The sequence below is a fragment of the Pleurodeles waltl genome, chromosome 10, assembly GCF_031143425.1.
Source record: "Pleurodeles waltl isolate 20211129_DDA chromosome 10, aPleWal1.hap1.20221129, whole genome shotgun sequence".
NCBI lineage: Eukaryota > Metazoa > Chordata > Amphibia > Caudata > Salamandridae > Pleurodeles > Pleurodeles waltl.
The window spans coordinates 1,035,329,478-1,035,348,529 of record NC_090449.1 but is presented as its reverse complement, the minus strand read 5'-3'; the positions used below and the strand labels follow the sequence as shown (position 1 = coordinate 1,035,348,529).

General features: G+C 42.7%; 1 protein-coding gene across 2 annotated transcripts in view; it reads left to right on the top strand.

Annotated features, from left to right (window-relative positions):
- Positions 1-19,052, top strand: part of RBMS3 (RNA binding motif single stranded interacting protein 3) — a 1,236,319-nt gene that overhangs the window by 1,044,391 nt on the left and 172,876 nt on the right. For both annotated transcript variants that reach the window (XM_069212004.1, XM_069212005.1), the window contains exon 8: positions 10,293-10,339. In XM_069212004.1, the coding sequence (XP_069068105.1) occupies positions 10,293-10,339 (47 nt within the window). The remainder of the gene's footprint in view (positions 1-10,292; positions 10,340-19,052) is intronic.

Below are 19,052 nucleotides of genomic sequence, written 5' to 3'. Positions count from 1 at the left end.
GGTTGCTTGTGTTCTGCTTCACAGAGGACTTGGGGCCAGATGTAGCAAAAATAAAAATTGCGACTCGCATTTTGCGAGTTGATGCGACTCGCAAAATGCGAGTCGCAAATTGGAATGCCAGAAAAAAAAGCAATCCGATTTTGCGACTCGCAGCCGGACTCGCAACGCTGTGTGCGAGTCCGCAGTTTGCGAGGTCACTGTTTGCGAGTGTGCAAAAACGAACTCGCAATTAGCGAGTGGGTGTCGCAAATTGCGAATACCTTCAAAATTGCTTGCAGATGCAGCAGAACACTCCAGAAAGCATACCAGAACACTCTGGAAACACTTTCTGGCACATGATGATGGCATCACAGCCAGGAAGTTAACAAATACACCTGGGATGAGGGCTCAACAGTGAGCAGTGTCTCTGCCACTCACAGTAGGGTGCTGAGGAGTGGTAGGCACAGCACCATGGACGCAGCAGGGACCAGCCAGGCTGGCAGGAGGGGCAGGAGATCATAGATAACAGCCAGGACAGATTAATGTGGCACATGGCGTTAATGTGCCACATGACTGGTTGGCATTTTCCTGCCCATGGACAATTTCAACTTGTATATAGTTTCTTCATGACATTAATAAAACAGTTATTTTTGTTCCACTTAACAAATGGTTAATAGGTGAGTATGGTGGGAGTTGACACGTACCGTCCAAAATATTGCATTGCAATGTGGTCCCGTCTCAGTCTGCCTTGATTAGCTAGACTCCTATCCCCATGATGGCGATGTGATTGTTCTTGCTCTTCATCATCAGGATCTGGGTCTGCAGGGGTGAGAGGTAGCCCACGTCGGGTGGCTATGTTGTGGAGGATGGCGCATGCGACTACAATTTTGAAAGCGGTAATGGGGGTGTATTGGAGGGCGCCTCCACTGCGGTGGAGGCATCTGAATCTTGCCTTCAGCAGTCCGAAGGTGCGCTCGATCAGGTTCCTGGTCCTCTTATGCGCACTGTTGTATTGCCTCTCTGATTCAGTTCTGGGTGTTAAAAACGGAGTCATGATCCAAGGCCTGAGAGCATATGCACTGTCACCTGTTGGGCACAAAAGTACACGGTTAGGAAGTCCAGATTGTCGTGCACAGTGACCTGTGTGTATGTCTGCAAATGTCTGTGGCTCTACCTAGGAGGTAACTGTCTCCAAATTCCCCACGTTCCAGGCGTTGATGTATCCCACTATGCCTAAAAATGTATGAGTCATGGGTACTGCCAGGAAACTTAGCTACGATGTCCGTGATGACATAATGGGCATCACAAACAACCTGTATGTTGAGTGAGTGGGTACACTTCCTGTTGCGGAAAATGTGTTCCAGATTAGCAGGGGGGCATATTTGAATGTGTGTCCCATCTACACACCCTATGACATGAGGAAAGTGGACAATGCGGTAAAAGTCCAGCTTGGTGCTGTTAATTTCTGCCTCATTCCTTGGTAAGTATATGAAGTGAGACATGTGCGTGACTAAGGCTTCTAGGAATGCCCTGAGGAACCTTGACACTGCACTTTGGGATACCCCACCTGCCACGGCAATGACCCCCTGATAGCTCCCTGAGGCCAAGAGGTGCAGTGCGCATAGTACTTGCACATGCGTAGGGATGGCGCAGCCACGCAGGGTCTTGTGTTCTAGCTGTGGTTTCAGTAAATCTATTAATTCTAGAATGGCTGCGCTGCTAAGGCGGTATTTATCATAGATCTCTTCCTCAGTTTGCTGAAAAAGAGTCTGCCTTGTTCTATATATCTTCTCCTGTCTCTGGCTCCTCCTCCTCCTCTGCTGGGCTGCGTGGACTCTCCTTCTCACTGCTATCAGGTATATCTCCGCCATCTTGTGTAACCCAGATGCCTTCTGGGTCTCCTTTTATACTTTGGTAATGGTTACCACCTGCTCTGAGTTAGTGGTAAATGGGACATGCAAACTGGGCTTTTTGCGACTAGTCGCAATTTGCGAGTTGCAATTGCATAAGGTTTGCGACTCGCAAATTGCGACTTGGTATTTGCGGGTCGCAAAATGGGGTCGCAACGGATGCGACTCGCAAACGGGTCCCATCGCTTTTTGCGAGTCTGAAATGGGCTTTTTGCATCCCATTTCCGATTTTGCACTGTCGCAAATTGCGAATCGGCCCGTTTGCGAGTCGCAAACGTTTGCTACATCTGGCCCTTGGCTCAGTAGTTCGGGCTGCGCTGTTCCTATTAAAACTGGGCCAAGAGTGATTTGCATATGACGGTATCTAATCTGAGGTGGCATGGTGGGCAAAGTAACGCTGGGTTGGAATGCTTCCCTGAGTAATTGCCAGTGGCTATACTATTTGCAGCATTCCACCCATCACTTTTTGTGGATGTAAATGTTTTAATACACAACATCAGGCCTGGGCAAAATTTTCTGTTAGGCTTGCGAAATGGGCATGTTTGTGCTGCTTAAATTATGCAAAATGTTATAAATTGCGTGAGCATGGCATTTCACACACTGTTTTGCTGCAGGGTACCGGTTTGAGCAGAAAATGGTTCACAGGAGAAATGTTTCTTGAGAGAATGTGTCACAGGAGACATTTTCTCCTCAAACCAGTCCCCTTTCCACTATCTTACATTACTTTTTAATGTGCAGGATGCCCTTGTGCCCTCTTACTAACATTTCAATCGATATACCACAAAGTGCATTTCACATAACTTGTGTGTAATTTTGCTTAATTTTCCATCACTTTGTGTAATTTAGGGGCAAAAACTAGCAATTTTGCACCCCTCTACATAAAGCAGCGCCACCCAGCTCGGCTCAGCACTACATAAATGTACACATCTTTGTGAGGCTCTCCTCCTTTGCTATATTACATCTTGCAAGTAATCAAGCCCTGCAAAGCCACTCTTTGAAATCCACCCACCTATCACAGCAGAGAGGACAGTATGCCCTTCACCCTAGATGTAAACACAAAAAAGAGAGTGGGACCTATCAGGAGAGAACACTATGCACCAACAAGGCATAATGAAGTCTGTTGAAGACAACCAAAGTCTTGGACAGCCACAGAAGGACTTGTGTTATTTAATAATGCCAAAGCCACTGGCAGACCCTATACAATTTTCTTCAATGCAATCCTAAGGGACATAGGGGGTTATTCTAACTTTGGAGGAGTGTTAATCCGTCCCAAAAGTGACGGATATACCACCAGCCGTATTACGAGTTCCATAGGATATAATGGACTCGTAATACGGCTGGTGGTAAATCCGTCACTTTTCCGTCACTTTTGGGACGGATTAACACCTCCTCCAAAGTTAGAATAACCCCCATTGTCTTTTCTGAGACCCAGAAAAACACCCCATTTAGTATAAGAGAATGAGAAATAAAGATAAGAAATGCTATATCTCTCGACAAGCGACATAGAAATTCATCGATGTTTTCACTCATTGTAAGAAATTTGGTTAATGGTTGAAGGGGGAAAACCTTGCTCAACCAGAAACCACAATTCATGTCAGGGTGAAGTCACAAGCACCCCCAAATTCACCTCTGTTTACCACTCTGATAGCTTGGCACAAAGCAGTCAGGCTTAACTTAGAGACAATTTGGGAAATATTTGTGCAGCACACAAGCAGCAATAAAGTGCAGATAGAACACAAGAAAAATAGGGTATAATTTAATAAATTACCTGAGTCCAAAATGAAAAAATCCCATCAGTAGAACTGAAGTTATGCAGTTTTAAAGATTTAAGTAGAAGTCGTGCTTAAAAGCACAAAGCACCACCTGTAGATATCTGGTCGTCACACGAACTGGGACAAAGCCACAAGTATAGGGGGACTACAATGGAGCATGGGCCAGACACAGGGACCAAGTTAGGCCTGCTGAAAAAAACTACCTTAAACACTGGTAGAGAAGTGAATCAAGGTTCTGGGTCAAGGATACATAGCGCAGTGGTGATTCTGGACTGCAGCTCAAGGTCCTCAGTTGAGGATGTGTCACACAGCAGCAGTTCCAGGGACCTGTGGGGTTGCAATGTGACGTCCTGCGTTGATGATGCATCACGCAGCGGTGGTTCCAAAGAGCTTTAGGGCTGCAAAGTGAGGCCCTACTTTGAGGATGTGTTGCGCAGTGTCGGTTCTAAGGTGCCGGTATGCCCTGCGCCCGGGATGTGTCTCACAGTGGCACATTCTGGTGCATTGCAGCAAGTCACAATGCATTGGGTCTGCTTGGACCATAGCTGGGCTGGCAGAGCACCTTCAAGTCCACTTCCAAGGGTCCAGGACTGAGGTGGCACCACTTGGAGGGTAAGACTCACAACAAACAGAGCCCAGGTGGGGGGGGGGGGTCAAGGTGGTTGCAGTCTTTTTTGTCAAGTGGCCAGCCAACTAACTCTTGGAGTCAATCCTGTGGTCCTAGGTTCAAGATACAGGTCCGGCCTTTTCACTCGGGCAGCAGGGCAGCTGAGTAGCAGCAGGTCTTCTTACAGCAGAGCAGCACAGCAGTTCCTCTGAGCCTTCCACAGGTGCAGAGTACTGAAGAGTTGGGTCTGAGGGTCCATTATTTATCCTTGGTGTCCGCTTTGAAGTGGGTGATGCTTCTAGATCCATTCCCCTACAGAGATGTCTGGAATTTTTTGCCTCCCTGTCTTGTCCTCAGCTTGTCTGTGGACACAAATGACGTGTGAAACCTTTGTGAGTGTGCTGAAGCAGTGTCTTTGTGATGTACAAGCATGGTAGATGACAGCTTTGACCCCTATTAAGTCAAAGATGTCCAATCCCGGCAACACCCATTCCACTTACTCTTTCTGTCTGGGAGAAATACACAGAGACCAACTGCCAGCTGCACCTATTCATGTGACGTAGGATACAGGCTGCAGGCACCAAATGTTTGGGACAAGAAAATAACTTTATAAAAGTGGCATTTTCAGAATTGTGACTTAAAATACGAACTTACCATTAAAGATAGTCTTAAATTACAATTCACTAGATACCAAACTTGAAATTCCTATCTGCTCCCAATTGGAAGTTATCACGTATTAAATGTAGCAAGGTGACCCAATATTATCATGTGGTAGAAGTAGGCCTTGCAGTAGCAAAAAACAAATGTCACTAGTGCTACATGTAAAAGTTAAAAGGATATGTCCAACTTTTTAAATACACTGCACCCTGCCCTTTGAGCTGTTTAGGGCCTACCGTAGAGGGGACATATATGTACAAAATAGAAACGTTTAGGTCTAAATGACAGTTTTAAAACTGCATGCAGAGGTTACAATGGCAGATTGAGGCATGTGTAAAGAGGCTACTTAAGTGGGTGGTGCCATAAGTGCTGCAGGCCAACTAGTAGCATTTAACTTAAAGGCCCTGGGTACATGTTGTTTCACTTTAATAGGGCCTTACAAGTACACCAAATGTACCAATTTGGTGTAAGCCAATTATACTGTGTTTAAGGGAGAGAGCACAATGACTTTACCACTGGTTAGCAGTGGTAAAGTGTGCAGAGTTCTAAAAGTCAACAGAAATGGGTTCAGAAAACATGAGGATGAAGTTCAAAAGTTTGGGGATGACCCTCCAGAAAGGGCCAAGTCAAACACTGATAAAATAGTCTGATATTCAGCTTTGAGATCTGGCTGCCTGGTGGTTGGGTTTTAATGCATCTGAAAGGCGTTGCATCACACAGATCACAGAAACCAGTATCCATAATCACCCGGTGGGGTGGGGGCTGAATTCATTAGATCAGGCAAAGCAGACACATGTCAAAAAGTTGTAGTCACTTACCAGTATCTGTTTGAAACTTAAATGTTTTCAGTGGCATCTTAATTTTAGATATTATGATTATTTACAGATCTCTGCAGCTCATACTCAACTAACTAAGCAAGGTACTAGCAGGCGAAAGGCACTGAGAACAGTACAAACAGACATTTTCTCTGATTGAATGGGATATACTTTCCACCCTGAAGCAGATCGGCCAAATAAATATCTTACCACATTTGATATGTTCACAAGCCCCCTCTAAGGCAAGGTGATTCAGAAACGTGCTTAGCTGACATGAAAGGACCAGTTTCAGATGCAGCGAGGCCACTGAAGCTATGACAACAACAGCACTGATGAGATTTCCTCTCTGCAACCTGAAAGGTCAATGACTGAAGTCTCAGGTTCTATTCATGTCACTCCAGCTGTAATAACATCTGTACAGAAAGGCAGTGATCAGCTTTTTACTCTGAAACCACAAAAGTCATCGAATATCAGTCACATGTTGCAGACCAGCGGCTCAGCATCCCTCACGACAAACGTATAGGAGAAAGACTTATCTGAGGATTACAGGCTCAGGAGTGTCCATCATAAGAGAAGTGGCGCACAGCCAACACAACAGACAGCTGAATTTTTGTGCTGAAAATCCTTTCCATTCGACCCTTCATTCTAACGTTCAGATACATTTTTTAGATCAACTATTTAATGCAGCCTCAGAGAGTTACCCCCTCCAAAACAAAGACTCAGGGCCTGGTTTAGATCTTGGCGGATGAGTTACTCCCTCACAACAATGACTGATATGCCGTCCGCCAAAATATAAATCCCATAGGATATAATGGAATTTATATTTTGGTGGATGGGATGTCTGTCGTGACGCATTATCTCGTTCGCCACAATCTAAATTAGCCCCTAAATCTGCTTGGCAAGAGAAGTGATGGAAAGTAATCTTGCATCCCTCACAAAAGTTCATGACTGTGCATCCCATATCCTCCAAGTACTCTACCCCAGCAGTTCTTAACATTTGGCTAGGGACTCCTTGGAGACTTTGACACCTGCTCAAGGGGTCCGCGGTTGCCCAGAAAATCACCACTGCACTGTGTTGCCGGCTTGGAGAGAGCAAGCCCAGGCTACCAGTCTGCCTTGGGGCGCTCTAACCAATCATAATGCTGCTCTGAGCAACGTTGTGATTGGCCGCAGGAAAAGCTGGAAGCCTGTGTCTGCGGTGCGGGGGAGAGTGGCGGTGCACTTAATCTGTTGTGGCATCTAGTGGAAAGTCTTGTAATTGATGGGTTTCAGCTAAAAATGCTTCACTTACTAAATACTTTGGTTAATAAATACAAAACACTGGATGCTCAATCTTTATACCTATGAGAAATTGGTGCATTTAGTACTGAAATGCATGAAAGCATTGCACTTCCCATTTTTGACTACCAGCCTTCCTGGCGGGAATCTCTCTGGATCAGAGAGCAGTCTGGCCTGGTTGGCCGAGTTTGCCCAACACTAATGTGATGTGGTGTTGTGAGGAGTTACCGCGTCACTGGTGCCAGCTCTTCCACCTCCTTGCCAGCTTTCTCAGACATGAATTAATATCTCTCTGCTAGGCCGAGAGTCATTTATAACACGGACACAGTCCCAGGGATGCTTCCCCGCTGCCAGCCAGCGCTTAGCTCTGCTTCATAACTCTGACAGCACTTAAGATCCAGACAAGACATGTCTACTGTTTCCGTAAACAGGTGTCTAGCCGCAAGTTGGTAATATTTTAACCACATGAGGGACAAGTAAAAAAGGAGAGGTCCATACAATAATGATGTGCACTTATAGGCTAATAACTTGCCCCTGGGAGATTACCTTATTGATCTCTATCTCTTCCTGTATGGTACATAGATTGGTCTTTTACCCTGAAGACTAAGCATATCCGATGAAGAGGCGCAGCTGGGGACCGTAGTGTATCTGGAGAGATTCCCATCCTGTAGATTCAAAGTAGGTGTGATGACTGTTGAACGTATCGAGTCATGGCTGCAGTCAGGTGGAGGACTGACAGGGTCATGCATGTCCACAGTCAGTGGGTTGGTGGTAGCATATCCTGGGCATGGAACCTTTTTCTTGGAAGAGGAAGTTGTATCAGAGGATGACTAGTTAGCTGACCTTCAACTTCACCTTGCCTTCATCCCGGCGACAAGCTATCTTATAGGCATCCTTTCTTGTGAAAATTACCAAGAACATGGGGGACATTTTCAGTACCATCCTGTCCTTCATTGCAAAGGTCAATGAGGTGGTAAAAGAGTACCACTTTATAGGAAGCATCAACAAACTCTTTCAAACTTTTCGACTCAGAGTGCAGGTTAGTGGGCCCCCTCAAGAATCCATTACTATAATAACCTGAGAGTGCTCATGCTAAATCTCTAATACTAAAGTTAGAGGTGCAACACAACTGAGAAGAAACAATTTGAGAAACACCCCCACATCCCGAATGTATTCCATTGTTTTCATGTTGAACAAAAAATTAACTTCAACAGTTTCTGCACCCTCACAAATCATTTTTTGAAGAAGTGGCCTAAAGGACCTGTCAAAAGCTGACACCTACCTACATGCCTGATGTGAGCCGTGCTTCTGTCAAGCACTCAACATTTGCCAGATGAACTACAAAGACATAATATTAAGTCCCTTGGTACAGCACTCTGGAACAAGCTGGACCCAGTACTGTGGCCCCCAAGCCATCACCCTTCCAGAATGGATAACAAACCCTTCCTGTTCTAGCAAGCTTGCGTCTATTATGTAGACGAGACAGGACTCCACACTATTCTATTAGATCCTGTAGAGCACAATATATTCCATCTATTTGCAATTGCTGTCAGATAATCTCTACAATTTCATGTTCTCAGGACAGCAAGACTGTGGTCTCTGAACCTCTGTGTGCACATTTAAGATAGCACTAGAGCTTTAGATTGTAAGGATAAAGTCATACACCTGCCAACATGACCAAGTCAGCACAGAGAGTGAACATAACTAGTCATCAGGCTGAATATTGCCTATTATAAGCCCCCTAAAATAAATAGGTAAATCAGTATTCATGTGTAGGATATCTAGAGGCCTTTGTTGGATCACCTATACTTGCTAGGTTATCACCAGAAGTCCTGATTGTTACCCTTCATTGGTGATAGGCCTTTTAGAGAGGTGAGTTTCATGTTCTTTCCTCAAGTTTGGAAGTGATGGACCATCTCTCCCACCTGCCAAGAGTGCATTTTGGAAGTACATATACCGGAGGACTAGTTCAGATCCTCTACTTATTATTGTCTTTTATGAAGAATTCAAATCCACAGAAATCTCCTACTTCGAGAGGAGAGCCGGGTGGTGGGTCCAGCCTTGCTCTTTAAGTTATGGTGTTTACTAAGGCGCAGGAGTAAGAGAGAGTCTGGAAGGAGTTGATGCAGCTGTAAGGAAGTACTGAGTAGAGGCTAAGTCTACTGTTGAACTCTTTGGCAAGATTACACCAATGCATGCAGGACACAGTGTCCCATCAGTGCTTGGATAGAAATTGAGGCCAATAAAGAAACAACACTACAACACAATCCAACAGCACACTGTCACATTACAGAGACACAACACAATTGCATAATACTACAAAAGTAATAAATGGGCACACCAACACAATATGCCAGTATAGTAAATGAAGTAACATAAAACTACTACACAATGACACAACACAACAACACAGGAACTCTAAAAAGCAGTCAATAAATGCAAACACAAATCATCAATATAAAATCTCAACAATACAGAACAGCACATGTACACACCACGAAATAAAATACAGTCACAACACCAACACAAATCAACAATATAAGAAGACAACAGAAGGTACCACATCACCAAATAAACAAACAAAACCCACCAACACTACACACACCACTACATAAAACACTAACACCTATAAATATAACAACACAACAGTAGACCATAGTGTTGTGATAGTGCAGTTGTGATTGCATTTGCTGTGTTCATTTGCTGTTGTACCTTATTAACTTGTTGCTTAGTTTTGCATTGAAATGAGTTGTGATTTGTTGGTTTTGGGTGTTTGTGTTGTTGTGCTGTTGTGTTGAATAGTAGTTGTTCTGCAGAATTTCAGCATGCACACCCATGCACTAGATGATGCAGTCATTGTGTTGCCACTTTCTCAAACTGAGAGCCACCACCCATTAGTACCACTGGGTTGGGCATAACAATTGTCATCAGTGCCTTAATATTATTTAGCTCATAAAACAGCGCTATATAAATTTACTTAATGATTTTTAGATGGACTGATGATTGTTAGCAGCATTCAAACTTCCACATGTACAGTATCCTAGTTATCACTGATGCTTTTAAAAGTAATCTGTTTTAACTCCACTCTGAAGAGGGGTAAATGCCATCAGATTCAATTTTAGTGGGAGCCGTCTGCATGCTACAGACATACTCCTAAATTAAAGGGTGGATGGACATTATGTAATTGAATGATGAACTATGACAAAGTAATTGCATTTATTTCAATAGTTTAAGAAATAACATCTTTTTCCCCCTTTCTTAAATTTGCACACAGACCGGTATGGCGTTGACCTATGACCCCACAGCTGCTATGCAGAATGGGTAAGTAAATAATCTTATTTACAACACTTCTGAAAATGTGTATTTCAGTTCATATCTCAAACTTATTTCATACCCTTTCTGCCAAAGGCACCCATTACAGAAGATGGTTATGGGTCACTTACAGCCTGGCATGGGGGCAGAAGGACTGCCCTATCCATGTAATACAAGGTCTATAGGTAAAGTATAGATTGCAGATCAGAGGAAGCTTCTTATATATTTTTTCTATTTCAGCACATATTTATTAAAGATTTTGATTAAAAAAGAAAGAAAACAGTACATGGTCTGGTGCACAAATAAACATCTAGAAAGATAAATAATACACTGTGAAAGGTGAACAAAAATCGTTTATATCTATTCAGAGAAAAGTTGCGATTGACATAGCATGAGCATCTCTGGTAATTGGAGGAACAGAAAGATATAGTAAAGAGAAAAAAAGGAAGGTAAAGAGGTACACACTTAGGCCCTCATTATGACCATGGCGGTCCGACTGTGACATTACGACTGTGGTAATACCACCACAAGCTGCGCTGCCCTGGGGATTATGAGCCCTCTCTCTGCCGGTGTTTACGTGGCTGTTTCACAGCCATGTAAAGGCTGGCGGAGACGGGGCCCCCACACTGCCCATGCACTTGCCAGGGGTCCCCATGGCCCGCCTCGTCGAGCAAATCATTTGGCGACAGATGCTGGTGCACCCGACGCCCAACAGCATTGCCGCCGTGGGAGACTCATAATATGGCTGGCAGGAAGGAGACTGCACTGGCGGTCTCCTGACTGCGGAAATTTTGTAGGCAGCCTTTTCCGCTCGCCAAACTCATAATTAGGGTCTTAGTTGTGATGATGCATAGCAAAAATAAATGGTAGGGTCTGTATATAATGTTGTAGATTATTAATATCTACAAAAGTTTGATTATTTCCAGGCATAGATCTAAACTATTTCACAGTGATCTAGAGGAGGTATTATTAAAGTTTTCATAGTGTGCAATATTGCCAGCACTCCTAACATAGCAGACCCAGGCCTGCCACAGGTGATAGGAAATAATATAATTTCTCCACCTTAAGGGGTTGCCAATTGTGAGCAATAGATTCAGTAACTGGAAATCCCAATTGTTAAGTGTGGGTTTTAATGCAATTGCTAAAGAGCCAAGAGCGACAATTACATGATTGAGACTAAGGGGCCTATTTACAAGCCCCTAAGTGTGGTATTGAAACTTTAAATTAAGGTGCGTTCTACAGGCTCTCAATGATGGTGTGTATGTTTACAGTAAAAAAATAAGGTGTTCTAGATCACCCGCATATCTGTTACAATGCCAAGCCCACCTTCTGTAATCTCGTTGGTGTCCTGAAGATTATGTAGATGGTCCAATATTTGCATTGTGAAATCATTGGAGAAATTCTATAACGTGTAATGGAATCCCAGAGTTTTTCTCATGCCAATAGCGATGGAGGGGGAATATTCAAATCCGTCCCGCCTAGCTTCCTAAGTGCAGCCTGCAATTTTTTGAGAAGTTCTATAACTCTGAAAATTGTAGCTTGAATTTCTCAGCAACCATTGTGAAGGAGAGAGGGAAATTTTGAGGAACCTGGGTCTTTAACAAGTAGAATACTTGAGTTCACCCAGTCTTTAAAGAAGATCGGTTTAGAGTTTATTTTGATATGTGGATAGAACCAAACGGAGCAAACATCCAATCTTTCCAATTTGTTTTGAACACATTTATCAAGTGTTTTTATGGCTAGGGCGATGTCTTTTAAGATCAGGTAAGAGTGAGTTACATTCACATGTTTTAGAATGAATGCGCTTCGAAGGGATAGAGGTTTGACCATGTCTGCTTCAGTGTCAGCCCATGAGTAGCGGAAGGATACCATTGTGTGGCCAATGAGCAGCTTGCCTGGCAAGGAGCGCTGTTAGATAGTTCACAAAGTTTAGTGTCCCCAGGCCACCTTTGAATTTGTTAGCTTTATGTATGGAGAGTTGGGCTGTGTTGTCTTTCCAGATAAAGTTGGAGATTAGGATATCTGTACTATTGTGGATGTTTCAGAGAGTTGTAATGGAAACTTTCTAAGGAAAAACTTAACTTGAAGGGCCACCATCATTTTTAATTGTCTGTAAATGTTCCTGCCAAGTATTGTGTTTTAGGCCCAGGCTTTTAACATTTTTATTTTAGCAGGAATTGTAGATTATGAATGGGATCTCGTCTTTTCAATGACTATTTTAAATTCAGGGCCATATTTACGACATTGGTTTCATCACTTTTGCTCCACGTAACGTGGGGCAAGAGCGACGCAAATCCTAAGGCAGCTATATGAAGCCACGAAAGGCCACCTTAAGGTGGCCTGTTGCGGCTTCATATAACTGGAGTAACGCAGCGTTTCGTTACTCTGCCCTGGGAAAGCGTTCCACGGGCATTACGTGGGTGTTCCCATGCAACTCCCAAGGATTTTGACGCATTCCCAGATATACAAGAAGTTGTAAACCTGGGATTGTGCCAAAATGCTATGTCTTCGCAGGGGAGGGGCAAAGAGGGGAAATATATTTATTTCTACTCACTGCTTCCTCATTCTGACGCACACATAGAAAGAGGAATATACCTCAGATTATTTTTGTGCAGGAAGGCTTCTCTTTCTGCATGAAAACAATCCTGTATGCAACGCAGGCAACCATGATGCAAGGTTGCCTGCACTGGCGCTAGGCAGCACACTGTGCCAGCTCTAGAAAATGCCTTTCGCTGTGATGCAGTTGGAGCCCAGGAACGCGACGTGTTGCGTGGCACTCTGTCACTTTTCCATAAATATGCCCTTAGACCATTTGAGGTAAGCATAACATAGTGAGTGGGAAAATGTCAGGTTTTTTTCTCTATTTAGGGAGTATCCTTAGATCGATCCATAGTTGTTCATTCGATTCAATTTTTCTGTTATTGCTTCCTCTGCTTCGCTTGAAAAAAATAGCACATCATCCGCGTAGGCAGCCAATTATGAGACCCAGAGAGGAGGGTATTCCCTTAATTAGCTTCTTATAAACCAAACCATTAACTGCACCATGTCATTTAATGTAAGTTCTGAGGATTTAAAAAAATGTCTAGTCATAGACGTGTGTCACTCATTTCGTTGGATTCTCTTGTGGGACCTTAGCGTCTTTGTTGGTATAGCTGAGGGGATTCATTTCTGTAATGTTACCATATTTGCCAATGAAGGATCTATTATAAGCTTTCAGTATAAATTTACATGTACAATTAGTTGTTGAAAATTAACTGAAAGTGTCATGTAGAGTTTAGCAGGTACGGGGAATCCACCATGAAAAGGCAATCTCCCCTCTGCCGAACTCATTGCTCGCCTGCCCCATTTATAGATGGGTAAAGTACCAAGTTGCTGACAGAAAAGCTTCAATCTAGCTCCATCATCAGAAAGCTTTGACTAATGGACCATGAGCCAGTGTCCTTCCTCTTTGGAGGGGTACTTCCGATGTATATTTTCCTGTTCAGGACTGCTAGGAAAATCCTGGAGTTCCCGAAAGCAAACAAGAAATTAACCCAGAGCAGTGGGGAAAAGCTCTCATCCACTCAGGGCTATTGATTGATCGTTTTTCAGTAACAAGCAATGGCTTTGGGATTTGCTATTAAGTAATAACAAAAATTGCTGAGCACGCAAAACAAATATGCCGTCTGCACATCATCGTTCTCTTCCTTCAGTGCAACCGCTGCACCGGTCATCTGGTCGCTATTTGTTTTCCTTTCCTGGGGAGAAGGAGCAGCATCTGTGGGTAGTGCCGGGGAGGCATTCTCATCAGCTCATTGTCTTCCGCTTCTTCGCAGCTGAGTCCTTCCAACAGATAACCCCCCCTCATTCTGCGTTTTCTATGGTTTGATCTGCTTTTGCTACTGGATGTGATGGACGGTGGTGTCTGGTACGCTTCTGCACTGGAAGAACTAGAAAGGTGGCACATGCTGCCCTTATTATCCAGTGCCATGTGCCAGATCCAATACCCGCCCACTGGCCTGGTATCTGTAAGCTGAGCAGCAGCTGGCCTTTAGCAGAATCCTTCCTTCAGTGAACTCTATGGGCTCACAAGCTCGTTGCTTTCAGAAGCCCATACCCAATGCCCCCCTCCATAACTCAAGGATTCCTGGTGGGTGCTCCAGCAGCCTGCTACACAGCCACTCCCTAAAACCCAAGGAGGGAATTGAGAGCCCCAACTGTGCCAAGGAGAACTGGGCAATCCCTTTAAATTACCCCCCTCTGGTTGCACACACACCTGCTGGCCATTGTAGAAGCTCAGGAAGTCTATTCGGCTTTTTATTTTTTACTATTTTTATGTTTCTGCTCTTTATCTCCTTTTGTTTATTTCTCTTACTTTATTTCCAAACGTGTTTCTTTTCTTCCATTTCCGCTTTCTTTGTTTTTTTTTCTTATATGTTCCTGAATCACATTCAACGTTGTTACTACCGTAATTATGTTTCCCCCATTTGGAGGCTGAACAGCAAATCACCTTCATAGTTAATCATATCATATTTACATTTGTGTTGGACAAGGCACATAATGACTGGTTTCTTCAATGCTAAGCTGTTACTGTTTCTGATAGAGTTTCTTTCTACTTTAATATTATCCTATTTAGATTCTGAATGAAGGTTTTCACCAGACATGACAGATAAATTGTACAATGCATAGAGTAGATCAGAGTAATGCAATTTTCATATCAGAGCAGACAGCAGCACAGTATTACAGAGTGCTTATAATGGATGCATCAGGAATGTTACAAGCTTCAAACAGTGAAGAGGGAATTGGGGAGTTGTCAAAAGCAAATAGCCACCGTTTGGTGACCTGTAAGAGCCCAGTGATTATGCACTGAGCCATTCTTATAATGTTATGGCAAACACATACATAAAGTACTAGAGTCTTTAGACAAAAAACTCTTTATTGAAATAACAAAATGCTTTATAATTTTTTGTCTTTTATATGTTATATTATTTAAAATTTCTCATTGCTTGGAATAATAAACTAAAGCCACGCTATTTCACGTTTAATCATTGGGGCATATAATTCTGTTGTGGCAAGCGAGATTTTTCATACCATGTACAAAAGATGGAAGATTCTTCACCCTGAATGGGCTAATTCTGCTAAAATAGCTATGTCTGAATGCTTCAGAGACCAAGGGGCTTATTTATGAGCCCCTTTGCGTGATCTTGCACCACGCAACATGGTGTAAGAGCGCGTGGTATACATGCGACGCAAATGAAAAATTAGATTTATGAAGTCACGCAAGGCCACCTTGCGTGGCCCTGCATGGTTTCATCAAGCTTGAGTAATGTCACACAGTGCAAATCGCTGCGTTGCATTACTCTGCGCCAGGGAGGCGCTTCCATGGGTGTTGCGAGGGTGTTCACATGCAACATCCATGGATTTTGAGACATTCTCAGATTTACAAGAACAGGTAAACCTGCGATTACGCTAAAGAGATACGGCACAGCAGGAGAGGTGTAACGAAGAGAAATATCTTTACTTCTACTCATTTGTTCTTCTTTAATGTGTGCTGCATTCTGCAGCACATATAGAAAGAGGGACAGGCCTCTCAGGATTGGTTTTGTGCAGGAAGGTGCTCTTACCTGCACAAAAACAATCCTGCTTGCACAGTTGGTTCCCTTGCACCATAGCGCAAGGGTGCCTGCATTGTCACTAGGTGGCCCATTGTACGCTAATACAAGGGAAAGGGCAGGAATGCACCGTAGCGCCTTAACTGCGGTGCATTCCTGCACTTTCCCAGCGATGCAGCACAGCAAGGTAACTTGCTGCACTGTAACGCTTTTTCGTAAATATGGCCACAAGATCTTGCTACTTGGTTCCAGCAACCCAAACTTTCCTTCGTTTATTTACAATCTCTCTTACCATTCCCTTTTAAAATTGCTCACCACCTAGGAGTTATTCTTAATCCGAAAACTTCACTGATACCACCGGTGAAAAATATCACAATACTTTATCTAACACCTCTTTCCATGTCTCTCACCGATTCCTCCCTCTGCTGCTCTCCCTTCAATGAATCATCCTTATTCTAGTAGTGGTAATGTTTAATATTGTCTTTTATAGTGTAATAATGGAAACCTTCTCATCAAAAGAATGGTTATGGTCCAAAGAGAGCCATCTGGCCTTGTCGTTAGCGCAGATCACATCTCACCTGCAATGATGTCGCTCCACTGGCTTTCAGTCCTGGATGGGTCCATTTAACAAAAGTGAGCATTGTTCATAAGGCCCTCCCAGATCGGTTATCATCTTATTATCCTGCCTTTCAACATCTTGAAGCCATGCAGACCAAGCAGACACCAAACACCACCCTCTAACCCAGGTTCTCTGCTCTTCCAGCGTGATAGTCATGCTCTGGGGGCAAGCACTCCACATACAAGCCTCTTCCTTTTGGAACTCATTTATTCTCCCCCTCTGCCTCAAACTGACTTCCTAAAGTTGGAGAAAGACCTGACAATAAATCTGTTAATGCATAACTCTAACTTCCAAGTTCGGGATCCTTGTCTCCGAAACCTTTTTGAGAACTTGCAATTTACGGAAGACTAAATGATATAGCCCTGACCTTCTGGAACTTACTTCCTTGCCCACACAAAACACTTTGAAGCAGCATCTTTGCAGTGCCATTGTTAATCAAAACAACCATTGGCAAAGCCAATAGGTCTGGCCTTAACATGCCTTAGTATGCCAATGCACGTAAACGCATGCTTTCACAAATGCTATATATGTGTTGTGTGCATAATGTTGTTTATCACATTAAAATTTGTCTTATTGGCTTTCTTGGTACTGAGAAAAAATTGACAAAAAGGACATCATTTTTTATACGGAGTATGAGATAAAATATCAAATGTGACAGACATGGTAATTGAATGAGCTGTTCTGATGTAAAATAATTCTTGTTGCATTCCAGTGGGAGCACTTGCAGGAAGGTGGAAGGATACATCAAATAGCTAATAGCATGCTACGAGATAGTCATACTCCTAAAGTTGCAGACAGAACTCCCTCTATGTATATTGTGAACAATTAGTAACAATAGGTCCTGCAGATAACTTCAATAGCCCTAAAAATAGTATATACATTCTTTCAAAATAATAAAGGAAACCATGCACATAGAAAATGATTTGTGCAGAGAATTAATAATGAGTACTGGATCTTTGTAACAGGAAACAATGGTGCATCCTATGCAGTCTCTTTACTGTATATTCAGGAGGGAGACAAATACTCTAACAAACTACAGTTTCCATAAAACCCTTGGAGAAATAGACCAATCATAGTGCAGGAATAATGAACCAATAAGGTCAGCCGCTCTGCTGCGTAGGAGAGTAATACATAGTGCACACAAAAGAAAATGTTTATTCTTGAGCTATACAGGGAAAACATAGATTCATCATTCTTCTAGATCTGTAACAAAAAGTCACCTGTATGGTATGCTCATTATCAATGTTTAAAGCACGCTTGTCTGAATAAGTGTGTTTGTGTGCGTATGTACTCATATATATATGTATGGGTTTTTTCTTGATTATTTATATGAGGAAAAAATCATTTTTACAGTTAACAGTAACACCCTTAAATATATTTTAACATGAAATGGTATTAAGTGCTGATCCTCATAAACTAAACTATTCTCCTTGAGTGAGAAGAAATGCTTTGTAATTTTTTTCTTGTCTTTGGTGTCCAGAGGTAAAAGAAAATTCACCATCTCCACTGACTCTCTGTAGTAGGGTTCAAGATATTTGATACGTAACATGACGAATTGTAATTTTTATTGACATCTTGGAACTAGAAACGTTTTTGAGGATGGAAAACTGCAGTAATTAGATGATCAGAACTTTCAGCAATACTTAAAGTCCTCAAAGAAATTGATCCAGAGTGGGGTAACACAAGACACTAGCCTGAAAAGCCAAAGAATTGTACCCCAACAAGCCAAAGACATGGAAAAATGGCTTCTTCACTTGAAGTTCTGAAACTGCATATAATGTTAAGGCCTATGGTTCTGAACTACATCTGGAAATGTCTCAAGACACAAGAGACTATTGGCTAAGATCTGCAAGTTGATTAACATGCGTCACAGGCTCACTTGTCCAAAACAATATCACTCAGATGCCTAGAGTTGTAGTCAGCTATGTACCGAGACCAAATACATGGATGGACAGCCTAAAGAAAAATATGGCTTTTAAGCTTTAATGCCAAACTTCTTTGATGATGTCTTTTGCCCTAAAAATATACTTTATTTCATTCATTCAGTCTTTTAATCAGCCTCCATTTTGATCAGATGAAAAAAGTCTAACTGTAATTCTAATTAGCTCCTATGGGTATCATTTTTTGTTGCCACTCTTTAGCACCAGTTCATATGTTACCACAATGTGCACTTAAGCCACGAAGATGTGTCTTTGGATTCAGATTACAATTGTTGGAGAATGCTTCATATAGCTGAGCCCTTCCAAGATTCCTGAGTGAGTCACTGAAGAAGCTCTCCTTAAGCTCATGAAGAGAAGAGATTCATATTTATTGGGTGTGATAAATAATATGTATAACAAGGTTTTCCACGATAATGGAGGTTAGCAAACATATTTTGGTGCTTTCCACACAAAATCCTCCATGTTCTGATAATTATCCAGCATTTTACCCCTGTTAAATTATGCCAAGTGTGAGCTCTGACATTTAACAGGGTATAGAACCTATTACACGCAGTAAATGATGGAGTCGATAA